The sequence below is a fragment of the Osmerus mordax genome, chromosome 4, assembly GCF_038355195.1.
Source record: "Osmerus mordax isolate fOsmMor3 chromosome 4, fOsmMor3.pri, whole genome shotgun sequence".
NCBI classification, from domain to species: Eukaryota; Metazoa; Chordata; class Actinopteri; order Osmeriformes; family Osmeridae; genus Osmerus; species Osmerus mordax.
This window is the reverse complement of record NC_090053.1, coordinates 1,660,901-1,676,811: the sequence shown is the minus strand read 5'-3', so window position 1 is coordinate 1,676,811 and position 15,911 is coordinate 1,660,901. Positions and strand designations below refer to the sequence as shown.

The window sequence follows — 15,911 nt, the reverse complement described above, 5'->3', positions numbered from 1 at the left end:
GACCAGTTGATGTAATAGAGCAGGCGTGGTCTAGATGAATCTACTGTTTAAGGGGAACCATCCACTCACTTCCTACTCGCACCGAACTGTCCTTTTCATTCCGCTACAACAGAACAGGTCTTTCACACGCGCCTGGACACTTCAAGGGGACCACTTATCAATTCAACCATCACCATGGGACTAGCAAATGATCCAAACTACCAGAAACTTGAACAATGGTACAAATCAAAGGCAGGACATCTCAATATGAGGAGCATGTTTGACGCTGACGAGGCTAGATTCAGCAAATTCAGGTGAGCAAAAATAAGTGCAAAGTAGACATACACTGTTGGCTTTTAGCAATGTTTATCTGTGATACCAGAATTACGTACCTTTTTTTAGGGTTAATAGTACAGATATGTAGACTGATGCTCTTGCACAATGTTGAAATTGGTTGGTTTGCCTTATAATTTAAAATATGGGTACTTTTTATTTTTTATATTTTGTTTAAACGGGCATATGTAATTTTCCATTGACTAGATAATGCTAGAGGTTGCTCTATACAGGCAGTATGAGTGCAAGGTCATTGTTAGATATTGACTGGTTATCATTGTCATATCAGTCTGCAATGTAAACATTTCCAACACTCACTTTCCATTTCAGAATTAAATCACAATTCGATTGCTCATACATTGAAATACTCGCTGTCTTTCAGTAAAGGCAGAATCGTTGTCAAAGGCATTAGCCATAGCTGCTAGCCCACAAGCTTTGGGCCCAGTCCTAGGGTCCATATTAGCTAGCCAGTTTGCATGTTAACTTAAATTAGGGATCTGCCTTCACGTTTTCGCTGTTTGCTAATCATTTGTTAATAAAGGATTTTCGTGACGAAGCCTGTTGTGTAGGAACGCACCATGCATGCGAAAGCTTGTGCTGACACTGGCAGCCTTAGTTTGAAACACCACGAACAGTGTGGATAAAGTCGCGTCTTTCGCTTTTCACTCATCCTTCCGACATACGTGCTGCTCTGCACATCGTACGGGCGTGACAGCGCAACACCTTGCTGTCAGGAACCATGCTAGCACAAGAGGCACGTCCCCATTGTTGCATTAAATGTGTCCATGTAACAAAGATTTATATTACTTTTCTGTAGCTGCGACAACACTACTGATCTAAAGGTATGATAAAGCTAATGTAATCGAGGTGGCAACAGCTACGCCCATGAGCACTGACGGCTGGTGCTCGTGAAACATGGTGTACTTTCTCCATCCTGTAGTTTGGATGCAGCGGGCAGGCTAACTATGCACCATGATTGCGGATTACATGCAACACCTGCACGCAATTTGTGGAATCAACAAGAAACGGTTGAAAAATCACATTGATTACACAGTTGGTCATTCTTAATAATATAAACATTGTGGGAGTTTTACTATGAATGTCATATAACACAATTACCATCATTTGCACTACAGTTTTTATAGTACATTATTATGACAAATTCTGAGTTGTGATTCATGGTTCTTCCTTCTCTGATAGCACAACCCTTGAGACAGACGATGGAGAAATTCTGCTGGATTACTCCAAGAATCTCATCAATGAGGAAGTCATGCAGATGCTTCTGGCAATGGTATAAAGCATATTTTTCATTCCACACCAGTTCGGGTGTACTCTAGACCAGGATCTTTTGTTATCCACGCAACACTCACTAACTTGTATCATTCCATACCTGCCCTGAATGGGCTAAAGTTGATTAAAAAAGACTAACATCTAACGCTTCTGAACCGCCATTTGTAGGTGTGACTACTCAGCATGGGTTGTCTAAGACTTCAGCTGTCAGTCTTAATCAACCTTAAGCTCATCTCTTCATAGGTCTGAGTACCTTGTTAAGTCCTACCTGGATAACTGATTATTAGGCCTATTGTCTACCAGATGTTGATGGGTGGCATCTGTTTACTAAAAATATGTATTTAACTGCTGAGTAATCTAAAGCTAGTTTTATAATTGAACTACTTGGTACTATACATTAAATGTCTCTTGTTAGTATGTTAATATGATTGTTCACTTCAGAAATATAAACATGAAGTCAATCGATTTCACTTAACCTGTTAATGGTAGCTGTTTAAAGAAACAACTGTTCTAACAAAGAAACCTTGACATCTGTGTCTTCAAGGTTCAGTGCTGCAACTATATCTTTTTTGTCTCGCCGGTCTGGGAGTGTGGTAATTTAAACACGCAACAGGGCATTGTTCTTCCTTCTTGAGGAGGAAGAAGAGGCTAGCTAAAGACAGTTCTGTTTTGTCATAATCTGTTGACATTGTCTTGATGAAATTGTCAAAGATCAGCCAGAAATATATATATTTATATACATATATATAATATTTTTTGTCAACTTATTATTGATTTGTGTTTCCAGGCCAAGTCGAGGGGAGTGGAGGAAGCAAGAGAGAAAATGTTCTCAGGAGAAAAGATCAACTTCACTGAGGTAGCTGACCACAAATACAAATTATATTGATAGAAGTGTGTTTGTGTAACATGTTGTAGAACATCACAATTTGTCAGACAAGCTAATGTTTTGTAAGCTTTAATGGCAAACACTGCCAGGTTACTACTAATAATAAATAGTAATTAGTGTGTGAATTTAACTACACCAGCTCACTATGACAAAACACTTCTGTCTACTGCTTTATTGAGGTTGGTAGTATTGCAAGTCATTCCGGATGGTTGTCCTTCCTCTATTTACACTATTCATTAAGCAATGCCTGCCACTTTGTAACAAAAACCTACTTCCTCAATGACACGGCACATTTATTGACTAGGCTACAACTCATCATTCACACATTATAGTGGGGCTAAAGGTAATTTGTTCATTTTACAGCATGAATATTGTGTGCAAGCAGACATCCACAATACAATATTCAGCCCATTAGCTGACTGTGTGTGTTCGTGTGTGTGTAGGGCCGGGCTGTGCTCCATATTGCGCTGCGTAACCGCTCCAATGCTCCCATCCTCGTAGACGGGAGCGATGTCATGCCAGAGGTCAACAGGGTTCTGGACAAGATGAAGGCCTTCTGTCATGTGAGTTGGACTGCAGCACAGATCCCACAGTTGTATCTATACATCATAGAAACTTTCTGTCCCCTCATACATATTTCACAAGATGTGAGGGCTCAGGTGAGGGCTGAGGTGAGGGCTCAGGTGAGGGCTGAGGTGAGGGCTCAGGTGAAGGCTCAGGTGAGGGCTGAGGTGAGGGCTGAGGTGAGGGCTCAGGTGAGAGGGCTCAGGTGAGAGGGCTCAGGTGAGAGGGCTCAGGTGAGAGGGCTCAGGTGAGAGGGCTCAGGTGAGAGGGCTCAGGTGAGAGGGCTCAGGTGAGAGGGCTCAGGTGAGAGGGCTCAGGTGAGAGGGCTCAGGTGAGAGGGCTCAGGTGAGAGGGCTCAGGTGAGAGGGCTCAGGTGAGAGGGCTCAGGTGAGAGGGCTCAGGTGAGAGGGCTGAGGTGAGAGGGCTGAGGTGAGAGGGCTGAGGTGAGAGGGCTGATGTGAGAGGGCTCAGGTGAGAGGGCTGAGGTGAGAGGGCTGAGGTGAGAGGGCTGAGGTGAGAGGGCTGAGGTGAGAGGGCTCAGGTGAGGGCTCAGGTGAGGGCTCAGGACAGGAGGCCTGTTATCTCATTCAGACTTGTGAATTTATGGGGTTATTTATCTTAAACTATGGAAAAAATGCTATATCTGATTTCCTGATTCCAGTATTTTGTTGTTTAGAATACTCTTAATCCAAAGTGGCGCAAACAGATAATCAAGGACAAGAAGTATAGCCGGGGCAACTGCACGGGTGCACCATATAAATAACTCGCTTTCAACTTTCCTTTGAGGCTGAAAAGGGGAAGAGAGAACTACGGGTCCAAACTAAAACTTGTTTTTCGTATTGCAGAAAGTCCGCAGTGGAGAGTGGAAGGGTTTCAGCGGGAAGGGCATCACTGATGTCGTCAACATTGGGATCGGTGGCTCTGACCTGGTGAGTTTACATTTAGTCATTTAGCAGACGCTCTTATCCAGAACGACTTGCAGTAATTACAGGGACATTCCCCCGAGGCAAGTAGGGCGAAGTGTCTTGCCCAAGGACACAACGTAATTTTGGCACGGCTGGGAATCGAACCAGCGACCTTCTGATTACTAGCCCGATTCTTTAACCGCTCAGCCACCTGACTCCCTGCTGTTTCTAATGTGGCACTGGCAGAGAGATAATAGTAATTGTATGGGCTACTATTCTGTGTGCTGGATGACTCTCGTGCCTATATGAGTGAGGTGAGTCATGCGTAACCTATAGCTGTACTATTCCTTTTGAGCTTGCTAATGCTAACACTATGCTGTTGTATATAACAACAGCACGCTAATGCTATCAGCATGGTTGACGGCTGCATCAAAGCTATGTGAACGTGTGCTCCGCCCCAGGGACCCCTGATGGTGACGGAGGCCTTGAAGCCATACTCCGAAGGCGGGCCCAATGTTTGGTTCGTCTCCAACATCGACGGCACGCACATGGCCAAGACCCTGGCCAAGCTCAACGCAGAGACCACTCTCTTCATCATCGCCTCGAAGGTGTGTGAGATAGTCTTTATATAGACATGACACATGTACTTGTTGCCATGGATACATTGATCTAAACTGGGCTTAATCTCTGGCCAAAGAGATTTTACTCTAAATATAGAATGTTGCAGTTTAAGCTTGTCTATGAATTTCCAACCAGCGGTGGTGCAGCCTACCAGTGAATGTAGAATTAGTTTGAGTGTTTCGGGGTCAGGTGCCGTGGTCCTGCTGGTCTGGACTCATACTTTTGCCATTTTCTCAGACATTTACCACCCAGGAGACCATCACCAACGCTGAATCTGCCAGGGAGTGGCTCCTCAAGACAGCCAATGACGTGAGTAGACTGGTCTCCTGACATCCAATAGGTTGGACAACGTTTTGCTCACAGCCAATCCCATGATTCGATAGGTTCAGATCATTGGCTGAGTTTGTGTTTCTGCAGACAGTCTGAATGTCACACATAAATTATGTGGTATGATTTATTCACAGCAATCTGCCGTGGCCAAGCACTTTGTGGCGCTTTCCACAAATGCAGTAAGTAGCCATTTTAAATTGGTGATCTCCCTAATATTGAAGCCAGGTAATCAACACTAGAGTATTACTAATATTAACTTGTCCTTGCTTTCTTTCCAGCCCAAAGTGAAGGACTTTGGCATTGATACAAACAACATGTTTGAATTCTGGGATGTGAGTATTCACTGGGCTTTCTGAGGGAGATTCTGACTGACTAGGAATGACAGTAACTTCTTTAAACTGTCAAATGTTGTGAAGCTTCGTGCTGGAGTTTTTAAATGATGTGTTCTGACTTGTATGAAAACCATTCCACTGCATGCTGCGCGATACCTTGCTCATATATTAAAATATCTGCAATAGAAATACATTTGGAATATATTTATGAAGTGGCTTGCCTTGTTCCCTCTGTGGCATTTCCAGCATTTGAAAAGCAAGTTGGAATGCAGCTGTTTAGTGGAACAATGCTGCTTGTTTCCAAACTTCTCCATTCGAACCCTCTGAATCAATCATGCCACACAATGAAGGGTTTTGAAACCCAGCCACCAGTGTTGTAAATGAGACTTCCTGGTTTGAGACTTGCACTATATCCTTTTAACTGAAATGGGCCCCTTCGTTTTTTGTTGAACCTGACGATGATGCAACGATGTGACCTGTCCTGTGTGTCGTTATTGACTTTGTGATGTTATGTTTGCTTATTCTCAGTGGGTTGGAGGACGCTATTCACTGTGGTCAGCCATTGGTCTGTCCATTGCACTGCACATAGGTATGTCTGTGCCCTGCTGGTATGTTTGGTTGTGACCTTTGCTTGTGGTGCACTTTGGTAATTGACACAGGGTCAAGCTTGTAGTGAAAACTACAAGTGCTGTAAGATGTAAGGTAAATGCATGACACCTGTGAGGCGGATGGATAAGCACACTGTCTGTTTTAAGGAATGGAGAAACTACATTTACTCTTCTGGTGGTGCATGTAGACATGACTTTTGATACTGTTGTTTCAATGCGCTCAGTTATTCCTGACTCTGCTTCCTCGTCCTGCAGGCTTTGACAACTTTGAGCAGCTTCTCTCTGGAGCTCACTGGATGGTGAGCACCTTTATCTATGAAACCTCCAACAGCCATGGGACAGGGGGCACGACATCACTTCCTGTAACACCCACAAAGCAGACACAGAGAACTTCAATAGTGATCTAGATGGCAGGTTCTTCTAGAACACTTATGGAAGCTTGATAGTGCCATTTGCTGCCCCAAAGATGATCCTTTCAAAATGTCTTCACACATTGACCCTTGTTTCACTTTTCTTTTTTTCTTTTTTTACTTAACCTTTCAAAACTTGTTTTTTTGGGGGGGGTAAACTTTTTTTGCCCCATAGACTTACTCACCTGTAATAACGTAATGTATAGGCTATGTACTGGAGGGATTTGAACCTGGGACCTCATGTGCTACCACTGAGCTAAACTCATTCCCCCTCTCATCTGTGTTTGTTTGCCAGGACAATCACTTCCACAGCGCCCCCCTGGAGCAGAACGTCCCAGTGCTGCTGGCCATGCTGGGCGTCTGGTACATCAACTTCTTCCAGGCCGAGACCCACGCCATGCTGCCCTACGACCAGTACATGCACCGCTTTGCTGCCTACTTCCAACAGGTCAGTTAACCAATCACACACAGGCTGGTGCCAGAAGATACCATCTGCTGGGATTGTAGGGGGAGAGGGGCACGCATCTGTTTAGGCTGGAGGTTTTAAATACAGTTTTTAGTCAATCTTGTTTCTTCGTTATTGGTTCATTTGTAATGATTTAATCAGTAGTTTGTACACTTTAATCATGCCGTGACTATCACGTGTTGCCAGGGCGATATGGAGTCAAACGGGAAGTACATCACTAAAGACGGCGCCCGTGTTAACTACCATACTGGACCAATCGTGTGGGGCGAGCCAGGAACCAATGGGCAGCATGCCTTTTACCAGCTGATCCACCAAGGTATCATATCTTCATAACACACTTGGAAACAGAAGTGGTTAGTACAGTATGTGTGCTGTCATAATGTGTAGAAAGTCAGGTGAGTTGGGAGTCACCGGGAGTCAGGTGGCTGAGTGGTTAGGGAATCGGGCTAGTAATCTGAAGGTTGTTGGTTCGATTCCAGGCTGTGTCAAATGACGTTGTGTCCTTGGGCAAGGCACTTCACCCTACTTGCCTCGGGGAGAATATCCCTGTACTTACTGTAAGTCGCTATGGATAAGAGCGTCTGCTAAATGAATAAATGTAAATGTAGAAATACACATTATGACGCAATGTGAAGTTGTTGTCACAACTTCACATTGCAGATAAAATTGCCAATTCTCCGCAGAGATGACTACCAAACCACCCATGTTTTTTTGCAGTATTTCTACCTGGATATTAAATCTGCAGGACTATAAGATGATAGGGAAGCATTTTGTGTTATGATTTAACGGACAGTATTTTGATTCCCAAAAGGCACCCGTATGATTCCTGCTGACTTCCTCATTCCTGCCCAGTCGCAGCACCCCATCAGAAACAACCTGCATCACAAGGTAGGACAACAACGTCTGACTTTAAACTAGCCTGGTTTGCTCATTCTTACTTCATCAAAACAACTGTTTAACAGTTCCTGCTAAATCAACACAAACTTGATATCTGATTTGGGTTCTTCCTACAGATTAACTGCAGCTTAACTTTAGCTTTATTACATCTGTCAGACCAATCTTAAAGGATTATCTGTAATATGATTCACCTTGTGATGTGTGCGTTCCTGTTTCACCCCTCTAGATCCTAATGGCTAACTTCCTGGCTCAGACGGAGGCCCTGATGAAAGGGAAGACATCTGGTGAGGCCAAGAAGGAACTGGAGGCCACCGGCCTGGCAGGACCTGCCCTGGAGAAGCTGCTGCCTCATAAAGTAAGTGGATCCACTGTCTAGCCACTGTCTAAGTGATAAATAGCATTAGTTTAAAAAAAAAGTTTTACGTTTACAGTTTATCGAATACAGAATTGTCCTTAAAATGGAAATGCACTAATTCCCTTTGTCTTTTACAACAACAAAAGGTATTCCAAGGGAACAAGCCCAGTAACTCTATCGTCTTCAAGAAGCTGTCTCCCTTCATGCTGGGAGCCCTGGTTGGTAAGTATGCAGCACTGGCCATGGGGCCACAAGGCCCTAGCCTGCTCAGCAAGAGAGGGGGCTCAGGTAGAAGAGGGGGGGGGCTCAGGTAGAAGAGGGGGGGCTCAGGTAGAAGAGGGGGGGCTCAGGTAGAAGAGGGGGGGGCTCAGGTAGAAGAGGGGGGGGCTCAGGTAGAAGAGGGGGGGCTCAGGTAGAAGAGGGGGGGCTCAGGTAGAAGAGGGGGGGGCTCAGGTAGAAGAGGGGGGGCTCAGGTAGAAGAGGGGGGGCTCAGGTAGAAGAGAGGGGGCTCAGGTAGAAGAGAGGGGGCTCAGGTAGAAGAGGGGGGGGCTCAGGTAGAAGAGGGGGGGGCTCAGGTAGAAGAGGGGGGGCTCAGGTAGAAGAGGGGGGGCTCAGGTAGAAGAGAGGGGGCTCAGGTAGAAGAGGGGGGGCTCAGGTAGAAGAGGGGGGGGGCTCAGGTAGAAGAGGGGGGGGCTCAGGTAGAAGAGGGGGGGGCTCAGGTAGAAGAGGGGGGGGCTCAGGTAGAAGAGGGGGGGCTCAGGTAGAAGAGGGGGGGCTCAGGTAGAAGAGGGGGGGCTCAGGTAGAAGAGGGGGGGGCTCAGGTAGAAGAGGGGGGGGCTCAGGTAGAAGAGGGGGGGCTCAGGTAGAAGAGGGGGGGCTCAGGTAGAAGAGAGGGGGCTCAGGTAGAAGAGGGGGGGCTCAGGTAGAAGAGGGGGGGGGCTCAGGTAGAAGAGGGGGGGGCTCAGGTAGAAGAGGGGGGGGCTCAGGTAGAAGAGGGGGGGGCTCAGGTGGAAGAGGGGGGGGGCTCATGCCATGACTTGCTACAGGCTGAATATAATCACTTTAATCATACTGTATATGTTTCGTGTACAGTCTTACTACTACTTTCTACTGTGAGCAGACGGAACAAGCAGTACTTGATCAGCGTCTTCTGAAAATACACAGATGATCCAGACTTATAGTTTTGAAAGTGTGCACCTACAGGGGATCTTGGGATCTGTTATCTAACCCTTCCTCTGTGTGTCTCAGCCATGTACGAACACAAGATCTTTGTTCAGGGAGTAGTGTGGGACATCAACAGCTATGACCAATGGGGGTAAGTGATTCTCATTTACCCAGTTGGCAGAATGACAAACAGGGTTTGTGTCCTGACTGTAATTTGATATCCTGCAGTGTTGAGCTGGGGAAGCAACTGGCCAAGCAGATAGAGCCTGAGCTGCAGGACGACTCTGAGGTCCACTCCCACGACTCCTCCACCAACGGGCTCATCAACTTCCTCAAGAAGAACTCTGCCTGAACCTCCCACTTCCTCGTCCATGACCTTTGAACCCTATGAGAATACATTGGCTGAACTACACCATCATGTCCTCCCCACATAGTCCCATCACCCTACCAGAACCAGCACTTTATGTTTTGTGATCACCAATCTGTTTATTTGAGTGTTTCTTGTGCATGGTGAGATGGTATTATGTAGATGTGTAACCTGATAATGGATTATACAACTGATCATTTCAGGAAGAAGCTAAACTAACCTTCAATGTGCAGATACTATTATAGGTGTCTTTGCGCCCCAACCTTCACTTTAAACATAGTCGGCATTGACTTACCAATAAATGTCATAATTGTCACTTTATACCATGGGTTGTGTGTGTTCTTCAAGATAAGATTTGAAAGATATGATTTGACACGGTCACAAGTGAAAATAGAGACACAGGTTTTTTTTTTACCAAGACATGAAACCTGGAATTATTTTATCCAAATGGGCAAACTGTCAAAACAATCGTAAACCGAGAGGACATGACAGATACAAGCACTGTTGAATGGCATCATCATGGCACCCTTTGGTTGTACCCAAGTCATGGCCAGACTGGTCTCCAGGTCACGCGGTGAGCCTGCCAGCAGGGAGGCCTATGAGATGCAGAGACATGCAGTTGCCCCTGCTGATACGATGATAAAAACCATTGGGATTTTTTCCTGAAGGTTGCCAAAGGATACATAATAGGACCAGATAGTTTTACTGTAGTGGGCGCTTCGTACAGTGTCTGGGACAGAATGTAACAGGTTCCAGGCAAGACCAGACGCACCTGTTTTCACATGAACTCAACGTGTCTGTTGATTGGTGGCTTCCATGTGGGCGAGGTCGTATCTTGAAAGGGTCACCTGAAGAACTCTGCTTTTCAGTGTAGAGGATGCATGCAGTGTACACATAGCAGGGATCCGACCTAACGTGCAACAACAGACATTCAGAGAGAGTTCAGCATGCCAGACAGTGAACCCAGATAACGCGCTGATCTGAAGGAAACTGCAGACCGGTTGAGTCGCAGGGAAGAATGGACAAAGCTGACGACGACTCCTGGTGTGTGTCTGGTCTCTAAGCCTCGTTCTCAGCTGTGAACATTGGGACCATGGTGTGTAAGGTGAGAGGCCATCCTAGGGGAAGTTACTGGGGCCTTGGACTTGTTTGGGTCCTTGCAGGGCCTGTGTGCTTTTTGACCCTTCCGGGCTACTGTGGTCTCCTGCTGCTGGTCTGTGTCCTCTGGTGGAGTTGCGTTGTCCTCGGCAGGCAGGGGGAGATGCTGGCGATGTGTGGGAGATCAGTGCTGATTACAGGTGGGTGGACACAGGGTTGCAACACACACAGCAACACACAGACGCGCTGTGACTTTTCTAGTAGGTTTAGAAATAATGCATTTTGTCACTGGAGAGCATTTCATCATGGAGATGTTACTTTTCCCTTGCCACCACACTGAACAAACAGTCTACCAGTATTGCCTAATGTCAGTCCATCAGGTAGTAACAATAGTTGGATTGTCCACACCTGGCATGACTGTTAAAGTCTAACAAACGTCTACATGTCTTGGAAAATGTAAACACGTTTCAAGTCACCCATTTAGCATGGTACTTACGAATGCATTTACCCAATCAGAGATACACAAACACTGTTCAACATGTGCACTGTCATTTTGTCTCCTTAAAGCAGTAACAAGTTGCACAGTAAACAGTCACGTGTTCTAACCATTGTTTTCATATCAGGGAGTGACACAGGTTTTGGTCACGCTCTGGCTAAGAAGCTGTATGACGAGGGAGTGACTGTCTTTGCTGGAGTTCTGGATGAGCAGAGTCCCGGAGCTATGGAGCTACGGAGGCATGGTGGCGGGTCCCAGGGTGGGGGGGCTGAGGGGGGTGAGGGGGCTGGGGGGGGTGAGGGGGCCGGGGGGGCGCTGCATGTTCTTCAGCTGGACGTGACGGACCACGAGCAGATCCAACAAGCTCACCGATACATCTGTTCCCACGTTGGAGAAACTGGTGAAGTGCTGTCAGGTTACCTGAAAGAATTACAGAGCTCAGACATGATCGTATAATTCCAAATGTTATCTTCATGTTATGCCAGTTCCTGTGTAGGGTTGGTTTACTCTGGGGAGACTATTAAAGCTGATGATGTAACCCTGCTCTTGGTCTCTTACACACTGGGAGAGTCTCACGTATCTTCTGACTGACAGGGCTCTGGGGCGTGGTGAACAATGCAGGGATCCTGGGATATGTAGCAGACGGGGAGATCTTGCCTCTTAGAGTGTACAGACAGTGCCTGGCTGTCAACTTCCTGGGAGCAGTGGATGTGTGTCAGGTGTTCCTCCCCCTGCTGAGGAGGTCCAGAGGACGGGTGGTTAATGTCTGCAGCATGGCAGGTAAAACTAACTTAGTGGCTCACAAAAAAGACTGCTTGAACTTGTACTGTATGCAACTAGATCCAAGATGGCGCCGATGATGGCTGCCTCGGTCGTTAGGTGCGCTCTTTTTTGTCTTGTTTTGTCTGTTAATTCAGTGTTCTGCCAAGATCCACTTAGTACTGCTAGTTTATGTACCCTTAGTATAGTTAGTCCACATATTTAAATTTTAGGTATATGTTTATTGTATGCACCTTCCTGCCAAAGCAAATTCCTTGTCTGTGCAAACTTTCATGGCGAATAAATCCCTTTCTGATTCTGATGCACTATTTGTGTTACTTTGGATAAAAGCGTCTAAAATGTAATGTAACTTCACTACACTTGTGTTTATAAGTGGGGTTTTGCATTTACATGGCATAATACTGAGTGTCATGGGTGCGGACTGGGATTATGAACCAACTGGATTTGTTCTGGACTGGTACTTATTCCAGAACATTTTGGGCTTTTCATCTTTCTGAACACACCCTTATTTGCAATTGAGATGCCCATCCTCAGATAAGTGTTTGATGACCGCAGGTATCATTTAATTAGTTGATGTCTATTTTGTTTCTGTTGTCTCAGGAGACGTGCCGATCCCGTGGTTTGCTGCGTACGCTGCGTCCAAGGCAGCACTCATCCGCTTCAGTGGAGTGATGAGACTGGAACTTGCCAGATGGGGGATTCAAGTAGCCATAATCCAACCAGCAGGATTCAGAACATGTATGTTATTAGAAGACGCTTTTATTAAAATGATTGGGGGAATTTGAACCTCTCCAGCTAAATGCTCTAGCACTGAGCTGTCCCAGTTTTTGCTTGAATGAAGTGTTGACCTAGTGTATAGCATACATCTCGTGACAACAGAAAACTGTTTATATTCTATCATCCAATGAACAACACATTTGATTAACAGGTATATTTGGGAGCAGTGAAGAGTGGAATCGATGCCAAGAGGAGATCCTCACAAATCTCTCAAACGATGCCAGGGAGGATTACGGAGAAGATTACATCTCGTCTATACAGAACTGCTTTGCCAGCATGGTCAAGCGGTCAGAAGAGGACCTGGGTCCTGTGCTGGACGTCCTGTGCCATGCCCTGATGTCGCAGGCCCCCAGACCCCTCTACTCCCCTGGGCAGTGTGGCTGGCTCATTCCCTTCCTGCACCGCCACTGTCCCACCAAGCTCTACGATGCCATCATCACAAGTGTGTTTCAGTTCGATGGCTGTTACACTCCACATGGGTTACAAGAGAACGTGAGCTCAATGATTTTGTGACCTATGCTGAGATCCACTTCCTGTCAGACAAGTTAGGCAACAGTATGCGGGTAATTCTCTGTATCCAGCAAGGTAATGCTTTCAAGATTATAACCTCTCCTCCTTCCTCATAGCTGTGCATTAGACTTGGCCTATCTGGTCGATCTAAATTAGCTCAAGAAAAAAATTCATGCATTGTATGTACCTTTTTTGATTTGTCTACAGATATCTTCCTTCAGCATGACAACTAAATCTGAATGTGTAAATTCGGTTGTAAAATGTAAACATGTTTGCAGTGCCTAAATGTCTTCCTCCGTTGAGATATTTGATTTCTCCGATAGACAACCTCTTTGTCAACGTGGTCCATCTTGACTTACTCTGAAGGTACTGTCATTTCCATCCTAGGTCAGTTGTCCACTCATTCCAAAACAGTTCTCAGATTATTCAAATGTACCTGAAGTGCCTGGTAAATTCCTCTCATGTGGAAGCATAGACTAGCCAAACCTACAAACTGGGCAGTGTCTTTATTGGGAATCACACTTGTGTTCATGTTACAAGGTTGCTATACTGCTCAAATAAATACAATGCACGTTGCATATTCTGGCATCTTGAAGAAGTTTTATATAAAAAATGATGTATAACATCCATAAAAATATCAAATTTTCCTATTATATCTGTCACAACTACGAAAGCTGTGGTTGACTGTGAAAATCCGGTTGTAACCGAACAAAGTATTTTCAGTCCTGAGGTTTCAAAAAGGCCCTTTTTGTTTTAGTCTGCTCAACATTGTGGTTAGCATCCTCCTCGTCCTGCTTCTCCATTGCGGGCCTCTCCCGCTTTTTAACAAACTTTTTCTTCATGCTTGCAACCAAGCTTTCATATCTGTAAGGTGTGAGAAAATGAAGCAGATTGAAGTATCATTGTACTATGGTTTTGATCTCAACACTTTATAAACAGCTATGACTAGTACACAGACTGCTTTAGGGAGAGTTATAAAGGGGAGGTGAATGATACAGCAGAGCTGCTTGTGTAATAACATTATGCTTTGATTTATTCTAGTTAGTCATTTGAGAAGTGTTGGTACCTTCTTGCCATTTCCTCATCTGTGACATCAGTCTCCATTCGACTAATTTCCTCTTCCTCCTCCACCTCTTCCTCATTCAGAGTGTTCATCAACACCATTAGTTTCTGTCAGGAAAAAAACATTCTGTATTGAATACACTATTTTTGCATCATACCAGCTAGTTAAAAGAATGTGAATATCATTTAAAACAGTACCTCAACTTCTGGATTGAATCCTTTGAATGACATTCGTCCATACTTCAAATCTTCACAAGGAACAAAACTGTTCTCCTCAATGATGACGTTCCTATTCAGCAAAAGAACGACAGTCAACCAATACCTGTGTTATCGACTATCGAAAGCTGTGACCAGAGGTCGCTGTTCTAAAGTCTTCCCAGGATTATGGCTCGAACATTTGCTGAACAGTATAGCAAGCCATTACAACAGCAACCCCTTGTCACAGTTTTCGGTACAATACCGGCATTTAAAGTCCCACATTACCACGAGGATGGACATGTAAAAGGTGCATACTCTTTAGCTTTGAGTTCCGGGAGGTCGAGATACCAGTGCTCGTCACTGATGATCCTCCTCTCCTCCTCCTCCAGTTGCTTCTTGGTATCGGCATCCAGACCTCTTTGCATGAACTAACGCAGTTACAATTGATAAAACAAAGTTCAACATATCAAAAGCTAGTACGCAAATTCAACCTATTGCAATTAATTGTGTTTAAGAGTTAACTATACAGTATTGTTATAGCCAACTAGCTAGCTAGTTCAGACTGACATTGCAATGCCCATTATTTTGCTAACGTTAGCTTAGCTCATCCCGTTGGCCAACTTGTCATTGCTTACCTTCATGCGTAAGAGGTTTTTGGACAGTTTCGATGCGTCACTGGTCATTGCAATTTGGGCTTAGCTAACTATAGGTTAGCGAAGTCTTGAAGTTTTATTATTGTTGTAAAACTGCAAAAAAAACGAGCGACAAGTGTATAATGTACTCATGGATGTTTGTTGCCACGAGCTCACTTTCAATGCCGTCACGTGGTTCCGGAGAATTCTGTTCCCCTGTTCCCCTTCCTTGTGCGTGCGCGAAATTATCACGTTTTTTCTTGTTACTTGGTTGAGCTGAATGTGATTTATATAATCGCGTGTTATCTTATAGTGTACTCTACCTACTTTCTATGAGCATAAAGTACATTTCTCGATGTTGGTTTGTTAATTTACACTAAAATACAGGCTTTAAAGTATAGTATAGTAAGTTGTATTGCTCAATCGTTAGTCAGTCCCTGTTTTCAGAGTCTGTAAAGTGCTAATCCGTGTAGCCTACAGTAGTAGCGCTATTGTAATTTACAGTAGGCCTACTAAGATATCCCAATTTGGACTGAAAATGCCTAATTCTTCGTGAGCATTGACTTGTTCGGGCGGTTGTTTATATTTTCTGCTAAATGACTAAATGTAAATGTACTATAATCGTTATACAACAAGTTTCATCTATACATCAGTCTTTTACCGTCTTGATCAAATGCAGGCTCGACCAATCTATCTGACAAATCATCGTCTCTTGACTTACTAGTAGATCACATATTGTGGACGGTCTCAGAGTTAAATGCCACCTACCAGCCAATCAGAAACAAACTTTTGATAAAACTTCAGAGCCTTGCAAAATTGGGAGCATTACCAGACCCTTGCACCATCGGACA

At 44.9% G+C, this 15,911-nt stretch overlaps 3 protein-coding genes across 3 annotated transcripts; 2 read left to right on the top strand and 1 right to left on the bottom strand.

Moving 5' to 3' along the window:
- Positions 1-71: 71 nt before the first annotated feature.
- Positions 72-9,828, top strand: gpia (glucose-6-phosphate isomerase a). Its single transcript, XM_067234623.1, has 18 exons — positions 72-293; positions 1,513-1,603; positions 2,390-2,458; positions 2,932-3,051; positions 3,898-3,981; positions 4,419-4,565; positions 4,816-4,887; positions 5,043-5,087; positions 5,187-5,240; positions 5,769-5,829; positions 6,104-6,147; positions 6,554-6,706; positions 6,911-7,040; positions 7,536-7,612; positions 7,848-7,976; positions 8,123-8,198; positions 9,225-9,291; positions 9,369-9,828. Exons 1-18 carry the CDS (start codon positions 175-177, stop codon positions 9,490-9,492), a joined length of 1,662 nt encoding a protein of 553 aa, XP_067090724.1. The 5' UTR covers positions 72-174; the 3' UTR covers positions 9,493-9,828.
- A 568-nt stretch (positions 9,829-10,396) lies between these two features.
- Positions 10,397-13,626, top strand: hsd17b2 (hydroxysteroid (17-beta) dehydrogenase 2). The gene is made up of 5 exons (XM_067234572.1): positions 10,397-10,805; positions 11,229-11,501; positions 11,696-11,881; positions 12,482-12,619; positions 12,810-13,626. The coding sequence occupies exons 1-5, from the start codon at positions 10,601-10,603 to the stop codon at positions 13,169-13,171; spliced, it is 1,164 nt and encodes a 387-aa protein (XP_067090673.1). The 5' UTR covers positions 10,397-10,600; the 3' UTR covers positions 13,172-13,626.
- Positions 13,627-13,659: 33 nt separating this feature from the next.
- Positions 13,660-15,578, bottom strand: mphosph6 (M-phase phosphoprotein 6). Its single transcript, XM_067234573.1, has 5 exons — positions 15,064-15,578; positions 14,744-14,856; positions 14,429-14,519; positions 14,235-14,338; positions 13,660-14,032 (listed from the first exon to the last, which is right to left on the bottom strand). The coding sequence occupies exons 1-5, from the start codon at positions 15,109-15,111 to the stop codon at positions 13,888-13,890; spliced, it is 501 nt and encodes a 166-aa protein (XP_067090674.1). The 5' UTR covers positions 15,112-15,578; the 3' UTR covers positions 13,660-13,887.
- Positions 15,579-15,911: the final 333 nt, after the last annotated feature.

What these genes read in the sequence shown, in the direction of transcription:
- gpia (XM_067234623.1), top strand. Translation starts at nt 175, where the DNA reads ATGGGACTAGCAAATGATCCAAACTACCAGAAACTTGAACAATGGTAC. An exon ending in GTCCATTGCACTGCACATAG is followed by an intron (nt 5,830 to 6,103) that starts GTATGTCTGTGC and finishes CTCGTCCTGCAG; the next exon opens with GCTTTGACAACTTTGAGCAG. An exon ending in AGAAGCTGCTGCCTCATAAA is followed by an intron (nt 7,977 to 8,122) that starts GTAAGTGGATCC and finishes CAACAACAAAAG; the next exon opens with GTATTCCAAGGGAACAAGCC.
- mphosph6 (XM_067234573.1), bottom strand. Translation starts at nt 15,111, where the DNA reads ATGACCAGTGACGCATCGAAACTGTCCAAAAACCTCTTACGCATGAAG. An exon ending in AAAACCTCTTACGCATGAAG is followed by an intron (nt 14,857 to 15,063) that starts GTAAGCAATGAC and finishes TAACTGCGTTAG; the next exon opens with TTCATGCAAAGAGGTCTGGA. An exon ending in GATTCAATCCAGAAGTTGAG is followed by an intron (nt 14,339 to 14,428) that starts GTACTGTTTTAA and finishes TTTTCCTGACAG; the next exon opens with AAACTAATGGTGTTGATGAA.
- hsd17b2 (XM_067234572.1), top strand. Translation starts at nt 10,601, where the DNA reads ATGGTGTGTAAGGTGAGAGGCCATCCTAGGGGAAGTTACTGGGGCCTT. An exon ending in GAGATCAGTGCTGATTACAG is followed by an intron (nt 10,806 to 11,228) that starts GTGGGTGGACAC and finishes TTTTCATATCAG; the next exon opens with GGAGTGACACAGGTTTTGGT. An exon ending in TTCCCACGTTGGAGAAACTG is followed by an intron (nt 11,502 to 11,695) that starts GTGAAGTGCTGT and finishes TCTGACTGACAG; the next exon opens with GGCTCTGGGGCGTGGTGAAC.